The 20,441-nt window shown below is 36.7% G+C and overlaps 1 protein-coding gene across 2 annotated transcripts in view; it reads left to right on the forward strand.

The window, feature by feature from the left end:
• The window catches only part of BRWD1 (bromodomain and WD repeat domain containing 1), a 120,498-nt gene that overhangs the window by 86,818 nt on the left and 13,239 nt on the right, over positions 1-20,441 (forward strand). For both annotated transcript variants that reach the window (XM_074969907.1, XM_074969899.1), the window contains exons 36-41: positions 68-220; positions 540-709; positions 3,851-4,083; positions 5,307-5,504; positions 6,123-7,100; positions 10,987-11,967. In XM_074969907.1, coding sequence (XP_074826008.1) covers positions 68-220; positions 540-709; positions 3,851-4,083; positions 5,307-5,504; positions 6,123-7,100; positions 10,987-11,967 — 2,713 coding nt within the window. The remainder of the gene's footprint in view (positions 1-67; positions 221-539; positions 710-3,850; positions 4,084-5,306; positions 5,505-6,122; positions 7,101-10,986; positions 11,968-20,441) is intronic.

The following is a 20,441-nucleotide window of genomic DNA, read 5'->3' on the forward strand; positions in this document are numbered from 1 at the left end:
TTCTGCTTTATTTTCTATGTGCCCTTTTGAGCTACTGAAATTTTTTTGCTCCATATATTTTATCTAGGACTACAGACATATTATAGACACTCCAATGGACTTTGGTACAGTGAAGGAGACGCTGGAAGCTGGAAATTATGACAACCCGATGGAATTATGCAAAGATATAAGACTAATATTTAGCAATGCAAAATCTTACACTCCAAGTAAAAGATCAAAGGTAACTTTTTGTACACTATGCTTTCATAGTAGTAGTCAGGTTGGGCTAGGCTTCATTTAGTGTTGGATCCTTTATTAATACCTATTTAGTAATGCAATAGAGCAAGCTACCAGTCTGGTGGGTTTGGACAAAGAATAGAGTGCAACAAAAGTATTCAGAAAAAGTAGGTGTCAGTCATATGTCTCTTGTAGCTCTAATTTATGCTGAGTCATTTTGTCATTTTCTCCAGATGGTCTCTTCAGTAAATTCTTTTTTTTGTAAAACATTCAATTTACTCGTAAGATACTTTGTAATTTAAAGTTAACATCTCTTTATTTAGATTTATAGTATGACCTTGAGATTATCAGCACTATTTGAGGAAAAAATGAGAAGAATCGTTTCAGACTTTAAAACTGGCCAAAAACACAATGAAAGACTACGAAGAAGCCAGAGATGTAATAGGAGGTTGCAAAGTCATAGCACGGTACAGCACCCTAACAAAACACTCAGGTAAATAGATTAAAAAGATGAATGCATTTGGGGCATTTTCACTATTGTAAAAATTATGTATGTTGCAATCAGTTTTGTAAGATGGCAGCATGGTCTCCTAGGATGAACTTATTAGTTAAATGGTTAATTATAGTGAAATATTTAGTACAGTTTTTTTTGCAGCAGTGAAGACTTGCAAAGAAAGTCCTTTGTGTAGTGCAAAATAAATTGATTACAAAACAGTTATGAGCTTATGAAGTAGAGCCATTTTTAATCTCCGCTTTAGCCAGACAACCAAATTTTAACTGACTGAAATTATATGAAAACTGGAAAGCTTAAATGATAACCAATTACAAGTTAGTAAAAGTTGCTAGACATAATAAGGATAAGTTGTTATAACCAAGCATATATAGTAGGAAGTTATATTCCACATGTATTATAATGTGGCGTTGGTAGCTCATGGTGAAGTTTACCCAAAATTTCCAAGAAAATAAGCCTCAGTATCCCTAATGCAACATGGTTAACTCCATGTTTTATTCCACACTTTGTGTGTGTGCATGGTGGTGTGGCAAGAAGTCTCTGAGGGTCAAACCTGGTGGTGGTAGTGATTGATGCAAATGTAATTAGTCTAGATTTATCACCTACAAATCATTTTCAGCTGCTTCTCCACCAGTCCTTTTAAATGTGGTTTTCCCTTCTGTGCTTGCTATCCAGAGGCAATGGCTCTCATTGCCTAGCAACGTGTTTACTTGGATATATCCCTTTCTGTTACCACCTAGCCATTCTGCTGCTGGCAGCAGAAGAAAGGTCCACCTACTTTGGCCAAATACAGCTCTTTATTTCCCTACTGTTTCTGGCAAGTAGTGAGCCAACTTAGGTTTTCAACTCTTAACTGTAGAGCATATTGGGGGCAGTGGCAAGTGCGCTGAGCTTATTAGGATCTGTTACAGGAGTATTCCTCACGTTCTCAGTCTGCTCCCTTCCCTCCACCAAACAGCAGGCAAGTATGGCTGAGATAAAGAAACACATTAAAGAGCAGGCAATGCTCTATCTGAAACATCAGTCTCATTCATATCTGAAAAGGAATTGTGTGTGACATGTTCCCAGCACACAGACCTTCACTGAGCCGAGGATTAGGGTTTCAGAGGATTATTGAGACCTCATTTCCTCTTCAGCAGAATTCAAGGAGTGCTTCAGATAGGTCTCTGCAAATTACAAGACACATCTTGACCACAGCATGCACTTCTTGTCCCTCAAAAAGAATCTCTGGCTGTGTGAATTTGTGGCTGCTTAATTAGAAAAATCTTTAGTGAGTCTGTAACCCAAAGGAACCAAGTTACCACTTAGTATCCTAAAGTGGTAGGTATTTTCTAATGTGAGCAAACAAAATGGCCTCCTTCAAGGCTCCCCAGAAATCTCTGGATGACTTTCCTATATGTGGTGGATTCTCAATCTAATTCTTGCCCCATGTCTTTGCCCGTGAAAGAGGACAGGGGGAGGAGGTCACAGAGGGGAACACTTGGTATGCTCCCAGCTAAAAGTCTGCTAGGAGGTAGCTACGGAAGAAGTGTACAAACATCCCATAAACCAAGAGATGTAGTTTTATGTGTAAGTCTCTTAAGACAAATAGAACAGGTGCAAGAGGTGCAAAATCCTCTCTGGCTAAGGCCAAGTCCACACTAAAGATTTCTGCCAGCCCAGTTGTGTTGGCCAGAGAGTTGAAGAGGTGTGGTTCTTGACCAACATAGTTGTGCTATCAGAAGCCCCTAGTAGTATACGCAACTATACTGGCAAAATTGCACTTTTACCCATGTACTTTGTATTTTGCTTAGGTGTGGTGGAATAATATTCTAGTAAAAGCACAGTTTTGGTGGTATAAGCTGTGTCCAGGGTAGGAGCTCTTTGCCAGTATACTATACCGGTATAGCCATACCAGCAAAGAGCCCTTAGTGCGTATGTGGCCTAAGTGTACAAGGATGCCTTATTCTAAACACTGAAGAACTCAAGATTTAAAGGACTAGTACATATGTTAATTCAGGGCATTATCAGGTAACAAATTTTCCCTATAGGCTTTTTTAATGTTTTAATTTCATTTATTAGAAGAAATATTTCTGGTGTTGAACAAGTGCCCTTTCTCTCTTCCATTCCTCTACCAGAAGAGCATTGTTCTCCAGTAATCAAATTGAACCCCAGGCTTGTGTGCAGCACTCACACAGGCTAGATCTGAGTTACGGTGGAAAACTATAGACTTCGTGTATTCATATTAAGGTCAGACTTGACAAAGCCCTGGCTGGGATGATTTAATTGGGGATTGGTCCTGCTTTGAGCAGGGGGTTGGACTAGATGACCTCCTGAGGTCCCTTCCAACCCTGATATTCTATGATTCTATGATATTTCTGGGTACTCACATTTTATTTCAGAGAGCAGGATCTTTCTCCCAGGTTGTACCTGTTAGCTGGTGTCTTTGGGACTCTGTTTATCATAGGATATAATTGGTACACATGGCCCTTTTAAATGCCTGTTGCAACTGATAAGTGAGGATTCTAGGGTACATCAGAAATCCAAAGGCAGCTGCTGCAACCTGGAAAATAGGGGGGAAAAACATGATCAGCCTCAGATTTATGTATATATGCATAGTTGATATCTAATCCATTTCCTGATTTAATTAGATATTTTCACTGTAGGTGTAAATTGCACTTTTACCATGAGCACTTAGCATCAGCTACTGAGTTGTGAATGGTTTCAGAGTAGCAGCCATGTTAGTTTGTATCCGCAAAAAGAAAAGGAGTACTTGTGGCACCTTAGAGACTAACAAATTTATCTGAGCATAAGCTTTCGTGAGGTACAGCTCACTACATCGGATGCATTCAGTGGAAAATACAATGGGGAGATTTATATACATAGAGAACATGAAACAATGGGTGTTACCATACACACTGTAACGAGAGTTACAACTGCAGACATAATAAAATTTAATGTTTTAGTTCACAAATTTAATCGCTTTTCACCAAGTCGGAAATGGTACTGAATACAGTCTGTTTTCTAGCCATAGAAATTATTGCCTTTTATCCAAGTTTCCAAATATGTCATTATTTCTTATTGAAATATTCTGCTCGCTTACATTGTATATTACAGTTATTTCTGTTTCCTTTGTATGGCTAGAAATGTGAAGCAGAAACCCTTAAAATCTCAGGCAAAAATTGAATCTGAGCAGGAAGATTCTTCTACCCAACCTACCTCTAGCAGAGCAGCATGTGTTACAAGCCATAAAATAAATGCTAGCACCTATCCCCACAGTTCTGGTGAATCTTCTGATTCTGCTTGCATGTCCTCACGTGAAAGAAATGGAAAAGCTAGAACTACACCCGTAACAAATCATTCTGCGTTGTCATCAGGTGAGAAACAAAATCTGTTTTAAAAGCTGTGTTTGCTTATATATTAAACTTTAGCTATAAAATGTTTGCTAATATTTTTTTGCCTTTGTAGGCAAAGTTACCATAATTCCCATAAATTCTAGCTAAATAACTCTTAAAAATACAAAGCTTTTAAAATGCCTTCTGTAGGAAAACCTTGTCTCTGAGAACTATGAATGTTTTGTAATAACATCTTGTGTTTTCATGCTGTTTGCATGTTAAGTATAGAAGTCTTCTGTTTTAAAGTTGTATAGAACCCAATAAGTTTCTTTAGTTTCAGCTTTTACTAGTGAAAAGCCTGCAGTAGGGGAAACTTATAAGTAAAAATACATTTATAATCAAAGAAGCAGACTTGTACACCATCTTTCAATCCTGTTGGTGATAGTCTTTGTGTGCCTGTACTCAGTTTCACGTGGGGAGTCATCACGGAGCTAAATGGCTTGTTGAGGGGTGAGAGGGAGAAAAATGGTCCTATCAGCTATACTTATTTGCTGCTTTAAAAATCTTCTGCTAAATGTGAAAATGGAACCTGGAAGTCTCAGACAACAGTCTTAGCAAACAGTGCTTGTGATGAACACTTTGAACTTGCCATGTCAGTACATTTAACACATAAATATGATTTATATTTGTGTGTGTGTGTGTATTGCATACAAAACTCTATGCCAAAAGGCTATTAAGATTTCAAAGTTACGCACTCAGATGAAAGGAAGTGCTGGAATTAATGTTGCCTATGCAACACACAAAGGCCACCCCGTCACATATCACATTTTTATTCCAAAGCATGAAGGTGCTAAACTCTTAAAGAAGAAGCCACCACAATTTTATTAACATTGCAAAGCCTTCCTTGAAAATGGCTGAACATTTTTAGCTGAACCTTAAAAAAAGAAAAAATGCCACCAGACGATGTAGCATGAAAAAATTCAGCCCACATACTTAGTTTGGCAAAGTCATGAGCAACTGAAAACTGTCTTACAATGGAAAATGTCAGCCAGCTATCACTCACTATAGGTGACACTACCAGTGCCACCTGTAATGTATGCCCTACTGTCATTGTCGTCTATAAACTAATTATATGGAAGTGATATGTGTAAGAAACATTCTGTAACGTGTAAACCAGCAAATTACAGCTACTAATTAATTTTCAAGGTAACTTAACTTGCTGTGTTCCTACTTAGAATTCTAATTTTTTTTTTTTTTTTTACCAGAAAGTGAAATAGAAGGCTCTTCGGCTTCTTCCTCTGCCTCCTCATCAGGATCTTCCTCTTCTTCTTCAAGTAGCTCAGAGGAAAGTAAAGAAAGCTCTATGGCTCTTGCATCCCCAGTATTACACAATGGCATATCCAGAGCAAAGAACAGCAGCTTTAGGGTAACCAGAAATAGAGCAGCTCAAAGAAAGCAAATGGGTAAGATTCAATTAGTGTTTTTCTGTGAATGGCCAATAACATAAGAAAATGCACATTCAGTAGTTAATATGTGGTGCAATTAAGTTCATGTTAATAACACTTCGAAAAGTTAAAACTGTATGTTAACATTTTGAGTACGTGACTGAGGCTAGCTTAGTGGCATGGCACTTGTACCAATACTGTTGCTGTAAGAGTTAGACTTTTCTCATTTTACTGTCTGCTCTGGTGAAATAATTAACATTAGCACTGAAGGAAGTTACTAGTAAGGCAAAGAGATAGTCAAACAGTAAGGATGAAGGTTTTGCAACTCCCTTAGTTTTTAATTATAAAAAAGAAATTGAATACAACTGATACTGATGGTATAATGATGGTTTAAATACAAATAAAGCAAGCTTCAATTCACAGTGAATGCTCATCTTTTAGATTTGTGAAGAATGAGAATTGTTAACTTTATTTTCTAGTTAAATAAAATGTTCCATGTAAGTTGCAGCTACTACTACATTTGTACTTCAGTTCAGTTTGTGCCTGAGTTGAACTTGTTTGACTTTACAGGAAATTAAATTTAACATAAATGGGTGTCCTTATATTTAAAATTGACAGCGATTCTTTATTTTACAGGATCGGTTTCTCAGGAGAATAGAAATATCAGAAAAACTGCCAGGAAAAGGCTATATAGAAGTGACTCTGAAAATACTTCAGCAGTGGCTTGTGAATCATTGAGTAACAAAACTGGTAGACATAGAAAAATTCCACGCAGAAGTGCTACTGTGGCTGCTAATAAATTAAAGCTGATGAGTGATGTGGAGGAAGAGATCTCCAGTTCAGAAAGTATTGGCATTGGAAGCAAGAACAGAAAACTGCCCCACCGCAATGCTTCTGCTGCAGCCAGGAAACTGTTATTGGAAGGCTCTGATGATGAGACAGGTTTAAAGTCTGAAAGTGAAAAAGAATTAAAAGAACCGTATGCAAGGAAGAAAAAACTTTCTCAGCCTGGTTCATCTGCTGCTAGAAGAAAATATATTAGTGAATCTGAAGATGGAAGTTCAGATTCTGAAACTGATACAAGAAAGGCACAAAAAAATAGGCAAAGCAATAGCAAAAAACCACCACACAGGAGAGTCTGTGCTGCATCTCCTAAAATTAAAAATCCCACAGTAGAATTTTCAGAGGACGACTCCAAAAGCCATAAGTCAGAGGATGGGATCAGTCAGGAAGTGTCCAAACAGTCAACTTCTACACACAAACAGCATGCAGTGAGCAACTCATCTGAGGATGAGGAAGATTCTGAGTCACGCAGGTGGAATGGTAGAAAAATCAAGAAGGTGACGAGTCAAAAACCTGTAACTCCATTCAAAAAAGCAAAAGTCTTGAGTGACTTGGAGGACACAGCAGAGTCTGAAACAGAAGTGAAGGAGAATGGAAGAAGTTCTGTGTCAGAGAGCATGGAAACTTCTGGGACTGCAGGGAGCTCAAAATCTGGACCGGATGCTAGTTTCAATTGCTCTTCTAATTTAGCATCTGAAACTGATACCAATAATAGTAACTATAGCGATGCCATAAACACAAAAAGGAGGAAAAGGGAAGTCACTAAAAAAGGTATGTTTAAAAACTTAATGTATCTAAATCTGATACTGACTAAATTAAAATGTAGGATTGGTGGTTATTAGGAAGATTTGGATTACACAAAATGAGTTCCTTGGCCTTCTGAAGGAAGCTTGTGTAGGAATATTGTAAAGTGCAACAATGATAGAAGTATAAAGGTGTATGCTGTTAAAATTGGGTAGTGATCAGTGTAATTTTTCAGAGGAAAATTATTTCCCTTCCTCATGGCACTAGATCTCTTGATGAATGCTGAGTGTCTTATTATTCTGGAAGTATATTAATATGAAACTATTAATGCAAATATACTATTATATCATTTTTAACTTGTACTTTCTGTCCACATTGTAATATTTAGCACAGATGACAAAATATTCTTCAGTTGAGGAACATATTTAAGTATGAATTGTTTCATTTCATCCAGTAAGTTTACAAATGGTTTCACCAGGGGCAGTTCATTAGTAGAATATGGAGTGTTATGGGTGACTCAGATACTGCCTTTGATAAGCTGTGCATTCAGGAATCAATAAATATGTATGTTCTAGATTCTGTTCTTGAATGTCATCATGATAACTATAGCTAGAGTATATAGCACACAGCCACTGTTAAGGTTACCTGAGTGTTTTCTTTCTGAAAGCCCATTTTCGTTTATTACAACCTGTGAATTTTTCACCTTTCAGGCTGGTTTCCACCTGAAGGTGGTCATGTTTTTATAAATGTGAGCAAAGGCATTTCTGCAGTTTTTGAGAATGAGTAGTCTGGAGGTGGGAAAATGCTTCCCCTATTCTTTAAAAACAGGACCGTGTAATTTTTAAAATATTTTTTTATATATATAATTAATTTTTTTAAAAACAGCTCCAGTTCTGGGAAGAAAGTAGAAATTTTGCATGGCTATAGGGCAGTGTTTCTCACCCTTTTTGATGCCAGGGAAATCTCAAGGATCAGCACCAGTCCACGGACTGATCATTGAGAAACACTGATATAGGGTAATATTTTCAAAAGCACCTCACTGACTTAAAAACTTTCTCAGTTAGATGCTTTTCACAATGTTACTCATAGGCCTTATATTGGAGGTGCACTTTAAAGTAAGTGTTCTGATTAGCTCAGATTATCACTATTTTTTTTAAAACGTGCAGGCATTGTACATTTTTAATAACATACTTTTTAAAAATAACTCCTGGAAATATAAAGTAAAAGGGCTGTTAATGCAGTCGCATAAAATTTTGAATAGAAATAAGTAATATGGTGCCCTCTGTGTTGTCATGGGTATTTAATAAGGTTTCTATGATTTCCAGAGAAGCCCTGCTTCATTCAGTAAGATGTTCAAAAGTTCCTGCAAACCCCATATCATGGCTTGTCTACACACAATTTCTGCCTCAATTTAACTAAATTTATAGTTGTAAGCAAAACACATTTACATCAGTATGAAAGTGTTCACACTGGGGAGTTGCACCAGTTTAAGTAAGTTTGTTTTTAAACTGATTTATGTAAATTGGTGCAAAAACTCTGTAGACCAGCTCTCACGTTAGGCATTTTTGTGCAGTCTGGCCTAATTTTGTATCTTGGCATATAATGGAAGTCATATTTGAATTATTTCCTTTTTCTAGCATATTTCCTATGGAAAACATAAGATTGCAAAGTGAAGCGCTCAAGTCAAGAAATGTCATGTTTTAAGGTTGCATCTGAATACTTTGTATATTTGCCTCAGAAAAGTAATTTAAATTTTATGATCAACAGGGATTCTAGAAATCCTTTTGCCACAGGAAAAACTCGAAATTTGCATTTTTACAGAGAATCTTTAGTTTTTACATTTTGTGAAAAAATAACATATATATATATATATAGTAGAACCCCATTTATGTGAGCCTCCATTATCTGGCTCTCCATATTAACCAAATTGGTGCTGTCAGTTGTCAGCCTCAGGCAGTGGGGCTCACAGCTGAAGCTCTTTGCCCATTCTCTGGGTTATCCAAATTTTAGATGATCTGAGCTGGCCTTGGCCCCAATTAGGTCAGATAAATGGGGTTCCACTCTATATTGTGGCTAGGGAAAAAGTTCAGCCTTTCATTTTACTCATTGAAAAAAACAGATTTTTGGGTTTTTTTATCGGACAGTTTTCTTTTTTTATCACGGGAAAGCTAGGATCCCTGATGATCACTTACTATTTTTTCCATAGATTTCCTGCAGGTTCCTGTATTCTAGCCCAAATTGTTTGCATTTACAATGGTGTAAATTAGGAGTAAATCAGCTGAAATCAATTAACTCTACTCTGAATTTACATGAATATATGAAAAAATGAATTTGAATAAAATAATATTTGGCCCTCAATATGTAGGTTGGATTTGTGTACAGCAGCAAGTGAGCCAGAGATGTGTACTCATTTAACTGAGAAAAACTTATTAAATATTTGTATTTTTAAATTAAATGTATTTGCATAGAGAAAATCTTTTTTTGTTGACAGCTAGCATTTTATATTGTGTACACTATTCCTTTTTGCTTCTAAGAAGTAAGTTATAAATAAATGTTGAATCCCTGCCTGGTCCACTGCAGACTCTACCTGCTCACTAAATGAAGATGGGGCCCTGTGAAAAAAGTTAACCTTTAGTTTGGCATGTCCTGACTGAGTGCTTCGTAGGCAGCCTTAATGTTGCTTTAACTTACATTTTCTATAAAATGCAGTCAGACCCTGATGTCAGCTAGCACTTCCTAACTAATCATACAGTATCTTTCGTAAATGTAAAATAATTATTGCTACAAAAATGACTTAATCGTTTGGGGTTTTTTAAAACATGGAAATATTTCCTTTGCTTATAGGTTTGGTAAAAGCATATATTTGCAAACAAAGTTTGGGCTGAAGTTGACCAGATATAATGTCCTTTTATCATTACATCTTCCTCGTCAAATCTGAATTAGGCATTTTGTGGATTTTTTGGATTAAATAAAACAAGTTTTTGGAGTTCTAGAATACTAGTAGTATGAATTTTTTTCTACTTTTTAGATTCATTTCTTAATTCCTTTGTTTTAATTTTGGGGCTTTTATTTAACAGACTTAATACGGTGGTCGCCCACAGCTTTCTGTTGCCACAGATGATATGGTAATTTTTTAGGGCTCTGATTCATTCGGATGGTTTTGCATCACTCTGGGTCAAAGCAAGTATAAAACCAGCTGACCAAAGTTAGTAAAAGGATTACCCTTGTCTCAGCACATCTCCAGGTCACCTAAAACTGTTGTAGCACCACCTACGCTGCCACAGCACAGAACATGTCAGAGGGAAAGGCACATATCCAGGATGGGCTCCAGTGATTCCTGGCTATTGGATAGGCATTTGGAGCCATGGAGAGCCAGGAATAAGAAGAGCAACCTGGAGTTGTGCTCATGCACTGGGGACTCACCTAGTCCCTTGATGGCCCAAGGATTAGGGGAATGCAAAGGTGTTTGAAAGCCATCTTTGAATGGCCCTTGTCCCATATCTGGTCTTTTGCCAAGAACAGATCAACCAAACTGCAACAAAACAAATACTATTTTTTCTTGCAGGTGCATTCTTAAAATGGGGGTGAGGAGATGGACTTTTCAGGGCATGTAATTCAGAGAACATAAAAAATCATAGGTGGAATGATGATATAGTTGGCCAAAACCTTAATTGCTCTCCACCGAATATAACATGTAATATGTTTGAATTACCCTTGCTATTATAAAATAAAAATACAGGTGTTTTTATCACCTTACTAAACACACAGTGTGAGCTGTTCTCCAGTGCTGTTTGGGTTTGTACATTGTTAGTACTAAAATATAAATTTTTCTTGTTCTGTTTTAAAATTTGTCATAAATTTATCATTTTTAATTTAACAAATATTTAAATCATTTTTATTTTTTATATTATAGGATCTTTCTCTCAAGAGAATGGTCATAGCAGAAGAGCTACCAGGAAAAGGTTCTATGGGAGTGACTCAGAATATTCAAAGGGGGCTTACAAAATAGTGAATGACAAAGATGATGGTCGTAGAAGAATTCCACGTAGAAGTGCAACTGTGGCTGCCAGTAAATTAAGACTAATGAGTGATGTGGAGGAAGAGATCTCCAGCTCAGAAAGTGTTGGCATTGGAAGCAAGAACAGAAAACTGCCCCACCGCAGTGCCTCTGCTGCAGCCAGGAAATTGTTATTGGATGGCTTTGAAGATGACACAGGTTTAAAGTCTGAAAGTGAAAAAGAACTAAAAGAACAGTATATTAAACAGAAAACGCTTTCACAGGCTAGTTCATGTGCTAGAAGAAAATATATTAGTGAATCTGAAGATAAAAGTTCAGATTCTGAAATAGGTGCACAAATGGCACCAAAGAATAGGCAAAGCAATGGCCATAAACAACCACACAGGACAGTCTGTGCTGCATCTCCTAAAATTAAAAATCCCACAGTAGAATTCTCAGAGCAGGACTCCAAAAGCCATAAGTCAGGGGATGGGAGTAGTCAAAAGATGTCCGACCAGTCAACTTCTGCACACACACAACATGCTGTGAGCAACTCTGAGGATGAGGCAGATTCTTTGTCAGGCAGGTGGAATGGTAGAAGAATTAAGAAGATGACCAGTCAAAAGTCTGCAGCTCTTTTCAAAAAAGCAAAAGCCTTGAGTGACTTGAAGAACACAGCAGAGTCTGAAACAGAAGTGAGGGAGAATGGAAGACGATCTGTGTCAGAGAGAATGGGACCTTCTGGAATTGCAGGGAGCTCAAAATCTGGACCTGATGCCAGTTTCAATTGCTCATCTAATTTAGAATTTGATACTGATTCCAATAGCAGTAACTTTAGCAATGCCACAAACACAAAAAAAAGGAAAAGGAAAGGAAAAACAAAAGTCATTAGAAAAGGTAAAAATTTTAAAGCTAATGCATCTAAATCTATGATATTGTCTAGACAGAGGAAACGACGTAGGATTAATATGGATAATAATGACTGGGAGGATTTGGACTATACAGAATATGAAAGAGCTCCTCAACGCTCTAAAATCAGAACTAGAAATCAGGGTAGAAAGACTGCAAGATATGATGATAGAGATTTAGACAGTGTGTTCCAACTGGGAGATTACAGAACATAATGGAGGGAAATCTATTCCGCTTTTGTGGTAATATTAGAATTCATGATGAATGGTAGCTGTTCTTTGTCATGAGATTCAGGGAAAACATTTATATTTTTCTGTGAAAAACTTAATCCTGTGACTATCCTTGTCGTATTTCAGATTGCATTTGCTGGTCCATGTAGCAGTATGTAGCAACTGATACCAAAAATGTTTCATTTTGGGGCAGTATTTCAGTGGAGACTGGAATGTTACTGCTCAGAGTAACAGTTTTTAAAACCAGTTGAACACTGGCCTGTATGTTGCTAGCACAATATTGAGGATCGGTGCTGTATGAGAAAATTGATGGCATACAGTTTTAGAAATTTCAGAATCTCAAAGTGGACTGTTCTAGCACCTGTTCCTTATTCTAAAGACTTCATCTAACAGTAACCTAGTTTTATAATAAGTCTTATAATTAGTCCTGTTGATCTTGACGACATGAGTAAAGTAACAGTTACTTTACAAAGTAGAGAACTATTTTTATTTTTCCAAATTATTTGCTTTGTTAATGCAGTTGAATACATAAGAGCCATTAATTTAAATTTAAATAATTTTTATTATTTGACTGAAAGGTGTTGTTTTTTAATACAGTGTTGCTTCCATGAGGTAAATTGGAATCTGCAAAATTATTTATTTTAATTTTTGTTTTGATGGCAGTTTTGCTACCTTTTTTTTTTTTTAAGGTGAAAACATAGTGTGTCCAGGATAGCAATATTCTGGTATTTATTTGGTGTCTGCATGCACTCCTGTTCTTACTATTGGCGTAAATTTTTTAAGATGATAAAGCTTTTTGTCCAACAGATACAGTGATGTCCCCTATATCTGTTTCTCCAGATTTCATGGGATATTTGATTTTTCGTGTGTTCAGCCAAAGTGTTAAGTCACTCTTATGGTCCTTAAGAGATTTTCTTATGTGCAGCATCTCATTGGCAGACAGTTGATAATGAATAGCCCAAAGTTATGGTCTCATAGAAATGTTCATTAGCCTAATTTTGCTTTTGCAGTTTCAACCTATTCTCGAGTTTATTCTTCTCCATTTCTCATCTTTCTTTCATATACACTTCCATGTGCTAAATGAGATGTAATTCCAGTTTGGGCATTTTTTTGACAACTTGGCTCATCAGAATGACATTGCGATTCACTGGGCCATATCTAGTGTGTCGCTACAACTTCCTCTTTTAGGAGATTGGTGGTTCTTTCATAGCTGAGCCAACTTTAAAGACTCTTTACAGTCTGCATATTCTCTTTTCCTAACTATTCCAAAGATGTTAGGGAGATAGAGACATTAGTCCCAAAAACTGCTCTAACTACCTTATCTCCATCTTCTCCCTCCCCCCCCCCCACCCGCAACCTCCCAAAAAAAGATTGCAAAAAGTAAAGAAAGAACATCCCAAGTGCCCTAGCAGACCTTACTTTAGAGAATTCCCACAAATATTGCAACAGAAGCAATTGGGCGAGTATTTTTTTTTTTTTTTACTTGCTCTTTTTGTTCTATTGTAAGTGGGAGGCATCTATACCATCCTCATAGGGACTACAACTAGTTTTAGGGCTTGGAGAATTCTCATGACTTGTAATCCCCAGTAAAGGGGATTGAATCTAGCATATGGAGTTGTGGTACATGGAACTTGTATACATACTCTTTAGAAAAATATAATATCTCTCTTTCATCTCCTTTTTGCAGAGTGCATTTTTAACTATACTGCAGAAGGACCAGTCTTTTCACTGGAGAGGTCTGCGCTTTGTGAAGCCAGAACATATATAGCTTTACTCGTGGTTAGCACCCTACATATATTTTCAACTTCATGTAGCAATCAGTAGGTTGAATAGGAGTGTGGGGGAAACAGAGGCATGTTTTTACAGTAACTCTAAGATCCTGGATGAAATAATACTGTAGCTAGCAATGGTAAATAATTCACCAGATAGTAAACTGAATAAAGGAAAAGTAAGAATTTAATATTTTATATTCATATTTTGTTAGCCTATATTGTACCTTTGCATAAATTATATCTGTCTTATAGCTGCAGTACTCTTCCCCCTTTTTCTAGTCTCAAAATTGTTGTTGAATTTAAAGTAACATGCCCATGTACTACTTTACTCAACTTCTAAAAACTACTTTTTTTTTGTTTGCTTGACACCAAACATGATTAAGAATGAAAACACAAAAGATAACATTAAACTACTCTGCCCATCTTGCCAGGGCGTGGGCTTGAAGAGAGGGTTACTACATTGCATACCCCACTGTAAAAAAAATGGGGCCCAGAGTTATTTTCCACCTCTAACTTGACAGCTGAGGAAAGATGACCTGCCTTAACTGCATTATAATAAGTTAAAATCTTCATGTTAAAGTTACCCTTTTCCAGCTATTAATTCAACCAAAATAATTTCTTCAAACTACCAAATATGAGGGGGGAGGATATGGAGTTGGGTCATCACTGTGTTTCTAACACAAACTTGTCAAAATGTTGCCATTTCGTTCTTGCAAACTGACCTACATTTTTCTTGATTGCCACATAACTTATTGTCACACTTTAAAATGAGTATTGTATGCCTTCTTCGGCAGATAGTTTTGATATATTTTTGTGACATATGGGTATATGTTTACATGGGGTGAGAATCTCAGGAAGAAAGTTATCTAAGGTGTTTTGTGACTAATTCTGCTATCTTGGCAATTTCCCACAAGAAATAATTTTTTGACCTATTAAGATCTAAACACTTATTAATTTCTGCCAAATACACCAAGTGATTTCTAACATCAATTAAATATATAAGAATGGCAGGTAGAGTAGATGATCAGCAACAAAACAGTCACTGAGCCCTTGATTGCCCATTAAACTTTATATGTAGCTGCATTGCCATAGATACTTATTTCCGTTCAGTTAATATTTTTTAAAAGTATTGGCTTTATTTTCAGCACCCTTCAGTAATTTTTTGGTATTAAATGGCTCTTATCTGAAACTTGTTTTGTAAGTAGAAAATATTTGAATCCACTATATAACTTACTATTTTTGGAGACATGAAAAATTATTTTTCAAATTCTTTGAAGAGTTTTTTTAATATTGTAAAAGGGAATCTTTAATTTTTATATAAAATATTACATCCAATTTGAATTTATATATTTTGGGTAGAAAGGAAAGAGAAGTGATATAAACACCAAGGAAAATTTTCCTGACTTAAGACTTTATGTATTTCCTTTTAAAAGAAAAAGAGCTGCAAAATGCTATCTGTTCAAAGGTGATCAGTTAAAGATTTTTTTCTTAAACTTCTGTGGGAAAGTTGTTAACCATGATAAATGTGAAAAGTGCCAAAATAGATCAGCCAGCATTGAGCTTTGATTTTTTTTTTTTCTGGGGCGGGAGGGGGAATTGTTTTGCCATTAGTATGAAAGGTGGATGTTTTAACCTATCTGTCATCTTCTGCAGCTTGAAGAAAATCTGGTTTATATCCCTTTTTTTCCCATTACTCTCTGGTTAAATTGTAGCTCTCAATGTATTGTACTTTTATGTTCTTGGATTCAAAATGTTAATATGTCTTCCAGTTTCTGATATCTTAAATAGAGCAAAAATTCAAATATGAATCATTGTCTCCTCTCTTAATGAAAGAGTGCTAATCCTTCAAAAAAAAAAATTATACAATTCCCGAGTTAAAATGTGTCGGTTTATTTTTAATGTTTTTTCTTTACAAAGCAATAATCGGTTTTTAACAGCTAGATCAAACTGGCAACGATAAATACAGGTTTTCTAATACTGGATCAATGGTGCAAAACCTTTCCAGCCGTGAGGGCCACATCTGTTAATGCCAAACCTGAGGGATGCATCTAATTAATATAGTAAATTATGAAGGATTTTAATCTGAGAGATAGTTTATCCATAGAGCTTCTTGATGTCTTGCTTTTTTTTGAAGGTGGCCATACTTGTCATGAAATAATTATACTTTATATAGTACTCCTCACTCCCCAGATACAGCAGCCAACGCATTGAAGTGCTGATAAAATAGAGCAGTGTGATTGCTGACATTGTGTTATGGTTTGTTTGTTTAAATTGGTGTCCCTTTAAGCAATAAAATACTGCCCTCTTAAAATATAAGCAATTAAATGAGGGCATCTAATTTTAAAGGAAAGACTGAAAGACAAGATAGTATGTGTCAGGCAACATGAATGTTCTGAAACTTCTAGAAAAGCAAAGGTGTTCTTAATAAAATGAGAAGGGATGGAAAGAGTTCTGTGCTGCATGGGGCTCACCACAGCTGAAGCATAATCAACTGCTGATCTTGGATGTGATAAGATCTGTGTTGAGAGTAGTATGTAAAAACACGTGCATCATGGTACAAAGCTAAAGATGTGGAATCAAAATGTATTCAGAGCCAGCATCCTTAAGGGCTTCAAAAACCAATAGAGCTGATTTAAAGAGACACCGACTAGCACATTTCAAATGTGAGTTGCAAATATCCTTAGGCACCACATCTGCCCAGGAGGACAACTGCCATTTCTGTGCTTTTATAATTTTCCTGTCTTTAAAATGTTTTTATCTCCTCTATTGCTGTGTAGAAAATTCCACACATACAGGAGAAACTATTCTTTTATGTAGAGGAAAAAGTGAAACTAAATCTTGGCAATATTTTAGTGTAAATATGCAAAGGAAAACTAAAAATGGGAAATTTATTTTCTCATTTTTTCATTTATAGTAATTTGGGGGATTACTCAGACAGTAATGTAATTATTTTAAGTTGATGGGTGTCCGCTTTAAACCATTCTGCTCCTCAATAGGCAGCCAATATGACAAATGTAAGGCTGTCATAATATAATTGTGATAGTTTAAATTAGTATGCAGCTCCACTCTGAACAGGCTGCATTGGTTTCTGCTGAAACTTAGGCTAATTTGACCCAAATTCACAGTTTTAGTGCCCTGAAAAAACATTTTCCATTGAATTTTCAATTTACCAAAAAAATTTCACTCAGCTCTAACTGGACACAGTAGAATGAGGTTTATATGATGATTCATTTCAAAGCACTGCAGCTATTTTGTTTAGTCACTTTGCTCCAGATTTTCCAAAACCAAAGAATTAAGGATGTTCTCAAGTTTATCACTGTTAGAGTGCACAGATCAGTGATGGGGTGAAGGGGAGGTGTCAACATTTTATAGTCCCTACCTGTCCTGTTCTAGACTGGAAGAAGATGAACTCTTTCTTTGGAACATCAAGCATCAGGATGAAATTGGTGATTCAGGCAAACACTGTTCTCTGGATCTTCAGGGTACTTGTCTGCACAGCCAAAATCATGGCATCACAAATCACTTTGCAGTATTGGGTCAGTGCTTCCAAAGTCCCGCATTTCTGGTTGTCCTGGCAGCACCACCATTTATGGTAATTCTAGCAACTGCAGTAGGAGATTTATTGTATATACTCCTTTGATTGGCTTGTGTGAGGGGAGACATTTTTGGGGGGCATTTACATTTAATTGGGACATCTCCCAGGGAACTAATTAAGCTTAGTAATACTAAATAACAATACTTAATAAGGACAATTCTGCCTACACCACATTTTTTTAGGTGTCTCTTGAAATAGCTTTCAGTCCTGTTATGGCTGTGATACATGCAGTGTGAGAACTTCAGTAGTTTCTGTTCTGATATGTTATATTGGCTCTTTCCATGCCACTACATATTGCCACCAGTGCAGCTCCTGGCACTAGGCAGGCAGCAGACGTAGTCCTTGTCTCATTGTAGACAATGCCTTCCATTCAACTCCTAGATGGGCTTGTCCAGAGACAACAGGTTCTGCAGTTCCTCTGACAGCAGCGGCTTTACTAATAAAAATTAGTGTATGCTCTTACTCAAGAGTTCTTAATGGAGACAACAGGTCGTCCAGCAGATGTTCTGATTAAATGGAGTAAGATTAATAAAGTATCACCACCTAGCACTTTTGTAGTGCTTTCCATGAATTTGTGTTTTTCAAATTTCACTTTTTCAGAAAATTGAAAATTTGCCAATACATTATTGTGAAAAAACATGAAACCAAAATGTATAGTGTCAACCTTGCTATTGTATATAATTTTCACCACAATATTTTATAAAGTTGTTTTGTTTTGAACACCCAATATTTACTGAGAATGTATGTTCACTAGACTATGAAGCACCTAATAACTAGAGCCCTACGCAGATTCAAAATTTGTATCCACATCCAATCTACAAAAATGGTCCGTGAATATAAAGTGGATATCCGCAGATTTGCAGATAGAAAAGTTGTATCCGCATCCAATCCATGATCCGCAAAAATGGTCTACAGATATGGATCGCCGCATATATAAAGCAGATATCTGTGGATTTGTAGGGCTCTGGTAATAACATGCTTTCTGATCAAAGGCTAAATTAGAAATCTTTTTTTAAAAAAAGATTCATCCACAGAGCAATATCAAATGTATTAAAGATACATTTCTGACCATCTGAGAAGGGTAAAAAGGGGTTTGTCCTTATTTGCTGCTTTGTGATATACAGATAACCTAAAAAGCTTTTTTTCCAAAAGTTTTTTCTGTTTTTAATCTCTGTGGATTGTAGGTGGTATTGTAATTACAGTAATAAAATATACAGTCTTAATACAGTTTTATGGAATTTCATTAAACCAAATCTATAAACAGTGATCCAATCCTACCATGGAATCCATCAGTGCAGCACAGTCCCCCCCTGTTTCCTGGATATATTATTCTTTTAATATCTAAAGAAATTAAACAAACTAGGTTTTAAAGACACATCATGACATGTCAGAGAACATTAGATACTATCAAGTACTTTTATATTTAATTACATTAATTATAACATAATTAAGTTATCTTTTTGGAAAATTAACATTTCTTTACTAGTTTTGTACTTTCTGTTGTCAGTTTTTTCACATTCCACCCCATCCCTGCCTGTTTTGTGTCTCAAAAGGAAGATTTTTTGGTTTTTGGCCTTTCTGTTCCCTGTCACTGTGTAGTATCTGAGCACCGGTCATCTATGAAAATAGAGAGAGATTTTGTCTTTCTTGCTTCACAGTCTGTAGAATAAATAGCATTGTAAGTAGGGCCCTACCAAATTCATGGTTCATTTTGGTTAATTTCAAAATTTTTAAAATTGTAAATTTCATGATTTCAGCTATTTAAATCTGAAATTTCACATTATTGTCATTGTGGGGGTCCTGACCCAAAAAGAAGTTGTGTGGAGGGGAGGGGGGTTAGCAAGGTTATTGTAGGGGAGGTTGCAGTACTGCTACCCTGAATTCTGCGCTGCTGCTGGCAGCAGCAATGCCTTCAGAACTGGGCAGCTGGAGAGAGGCAGCTGCTGGCTGGGAGCCCAGCTCTGAAGACAGAGCCACCACCAGCAGCAGCACAGAAATAAGGATGGCATGGTATGGTATGGTATTGCCACCCTTCTACACTGCTGCCTGCAGAGCTGGGCCCTTGGCCAGCAGCCGCCACTCTCTGGCCACGCAGCTCTGAAGGCAGCAGTGCAAAAGTAAGGGTGGCCATGGTATGGTAGTGCCACCCTTCCTTCTACGCTGCTGCTGGCAGGGCGCTGCCTTCAGAGCTGGGTGCCCGGCCAACAGCTGCCACTTTCCGGCCACCCAGCTCTGAAGGCAGCACAGATGTAAGGGTGGCAATACCGTGACCCTCCCTAAAATAATTTTGCAACCCCCCTGCAACTCCCTTTTAGGTCAGGACTCCCAATTTGAGAAACGCTGATCTCCTCTGTGAAATCTGTATTGTATAAGGTAAAAGCACACAAAAGACCAGATTTCATGGGGGGAGACCAGATTTCACAGTCCATAACATGTTTTTCATGGCTGTGAATTTGGTAGGGCCCTAATTATGAGTTTATAAGACCTCGTGTCTCTGTGTGAAGAATTTAAGGGAGAGCTATTCTGAAGAAATGAGGTATGTGTTCAGTTCTGAAAGCGTTACTGCCTGTGATCATTACTCTTGTGGGAGTAAGTTCCACAGTCCAGATCTGGGTTGAAAAAATTCTTTTACTTCCCTGATCATTTATCAACTGCATAAAATATTAAAATTCTTCTGGTAATAGAATTTGTACTTTCTTTGCTTTCTGAATGGCTGCCTCTGCATTAGCAGAACAAAATTTATTACAGGTTCATAAATGTGTAATTTCTTTTAGAGACTTCTTTGCAATAGAATGATAGTTTTAACACTACTCATAGATATTTTAGAATCTGGAAATCATTCCCCTTCTTGAAGGTAAGTAGTGA

This window comes from Natator depressus, chromosome 1 (assembly GCF_965152275.1).
Source record: "Natator depressus isolate rNatDep1 chromosome 1, rNatDep2.hap1, whole genome shotgun sequence".
In the NCBI taxonomy this organism is placed as follows: Eukaryota; Metazoa; Chordata; order Testudines; family Cheloniidae; genus Natator; species Natator depressus.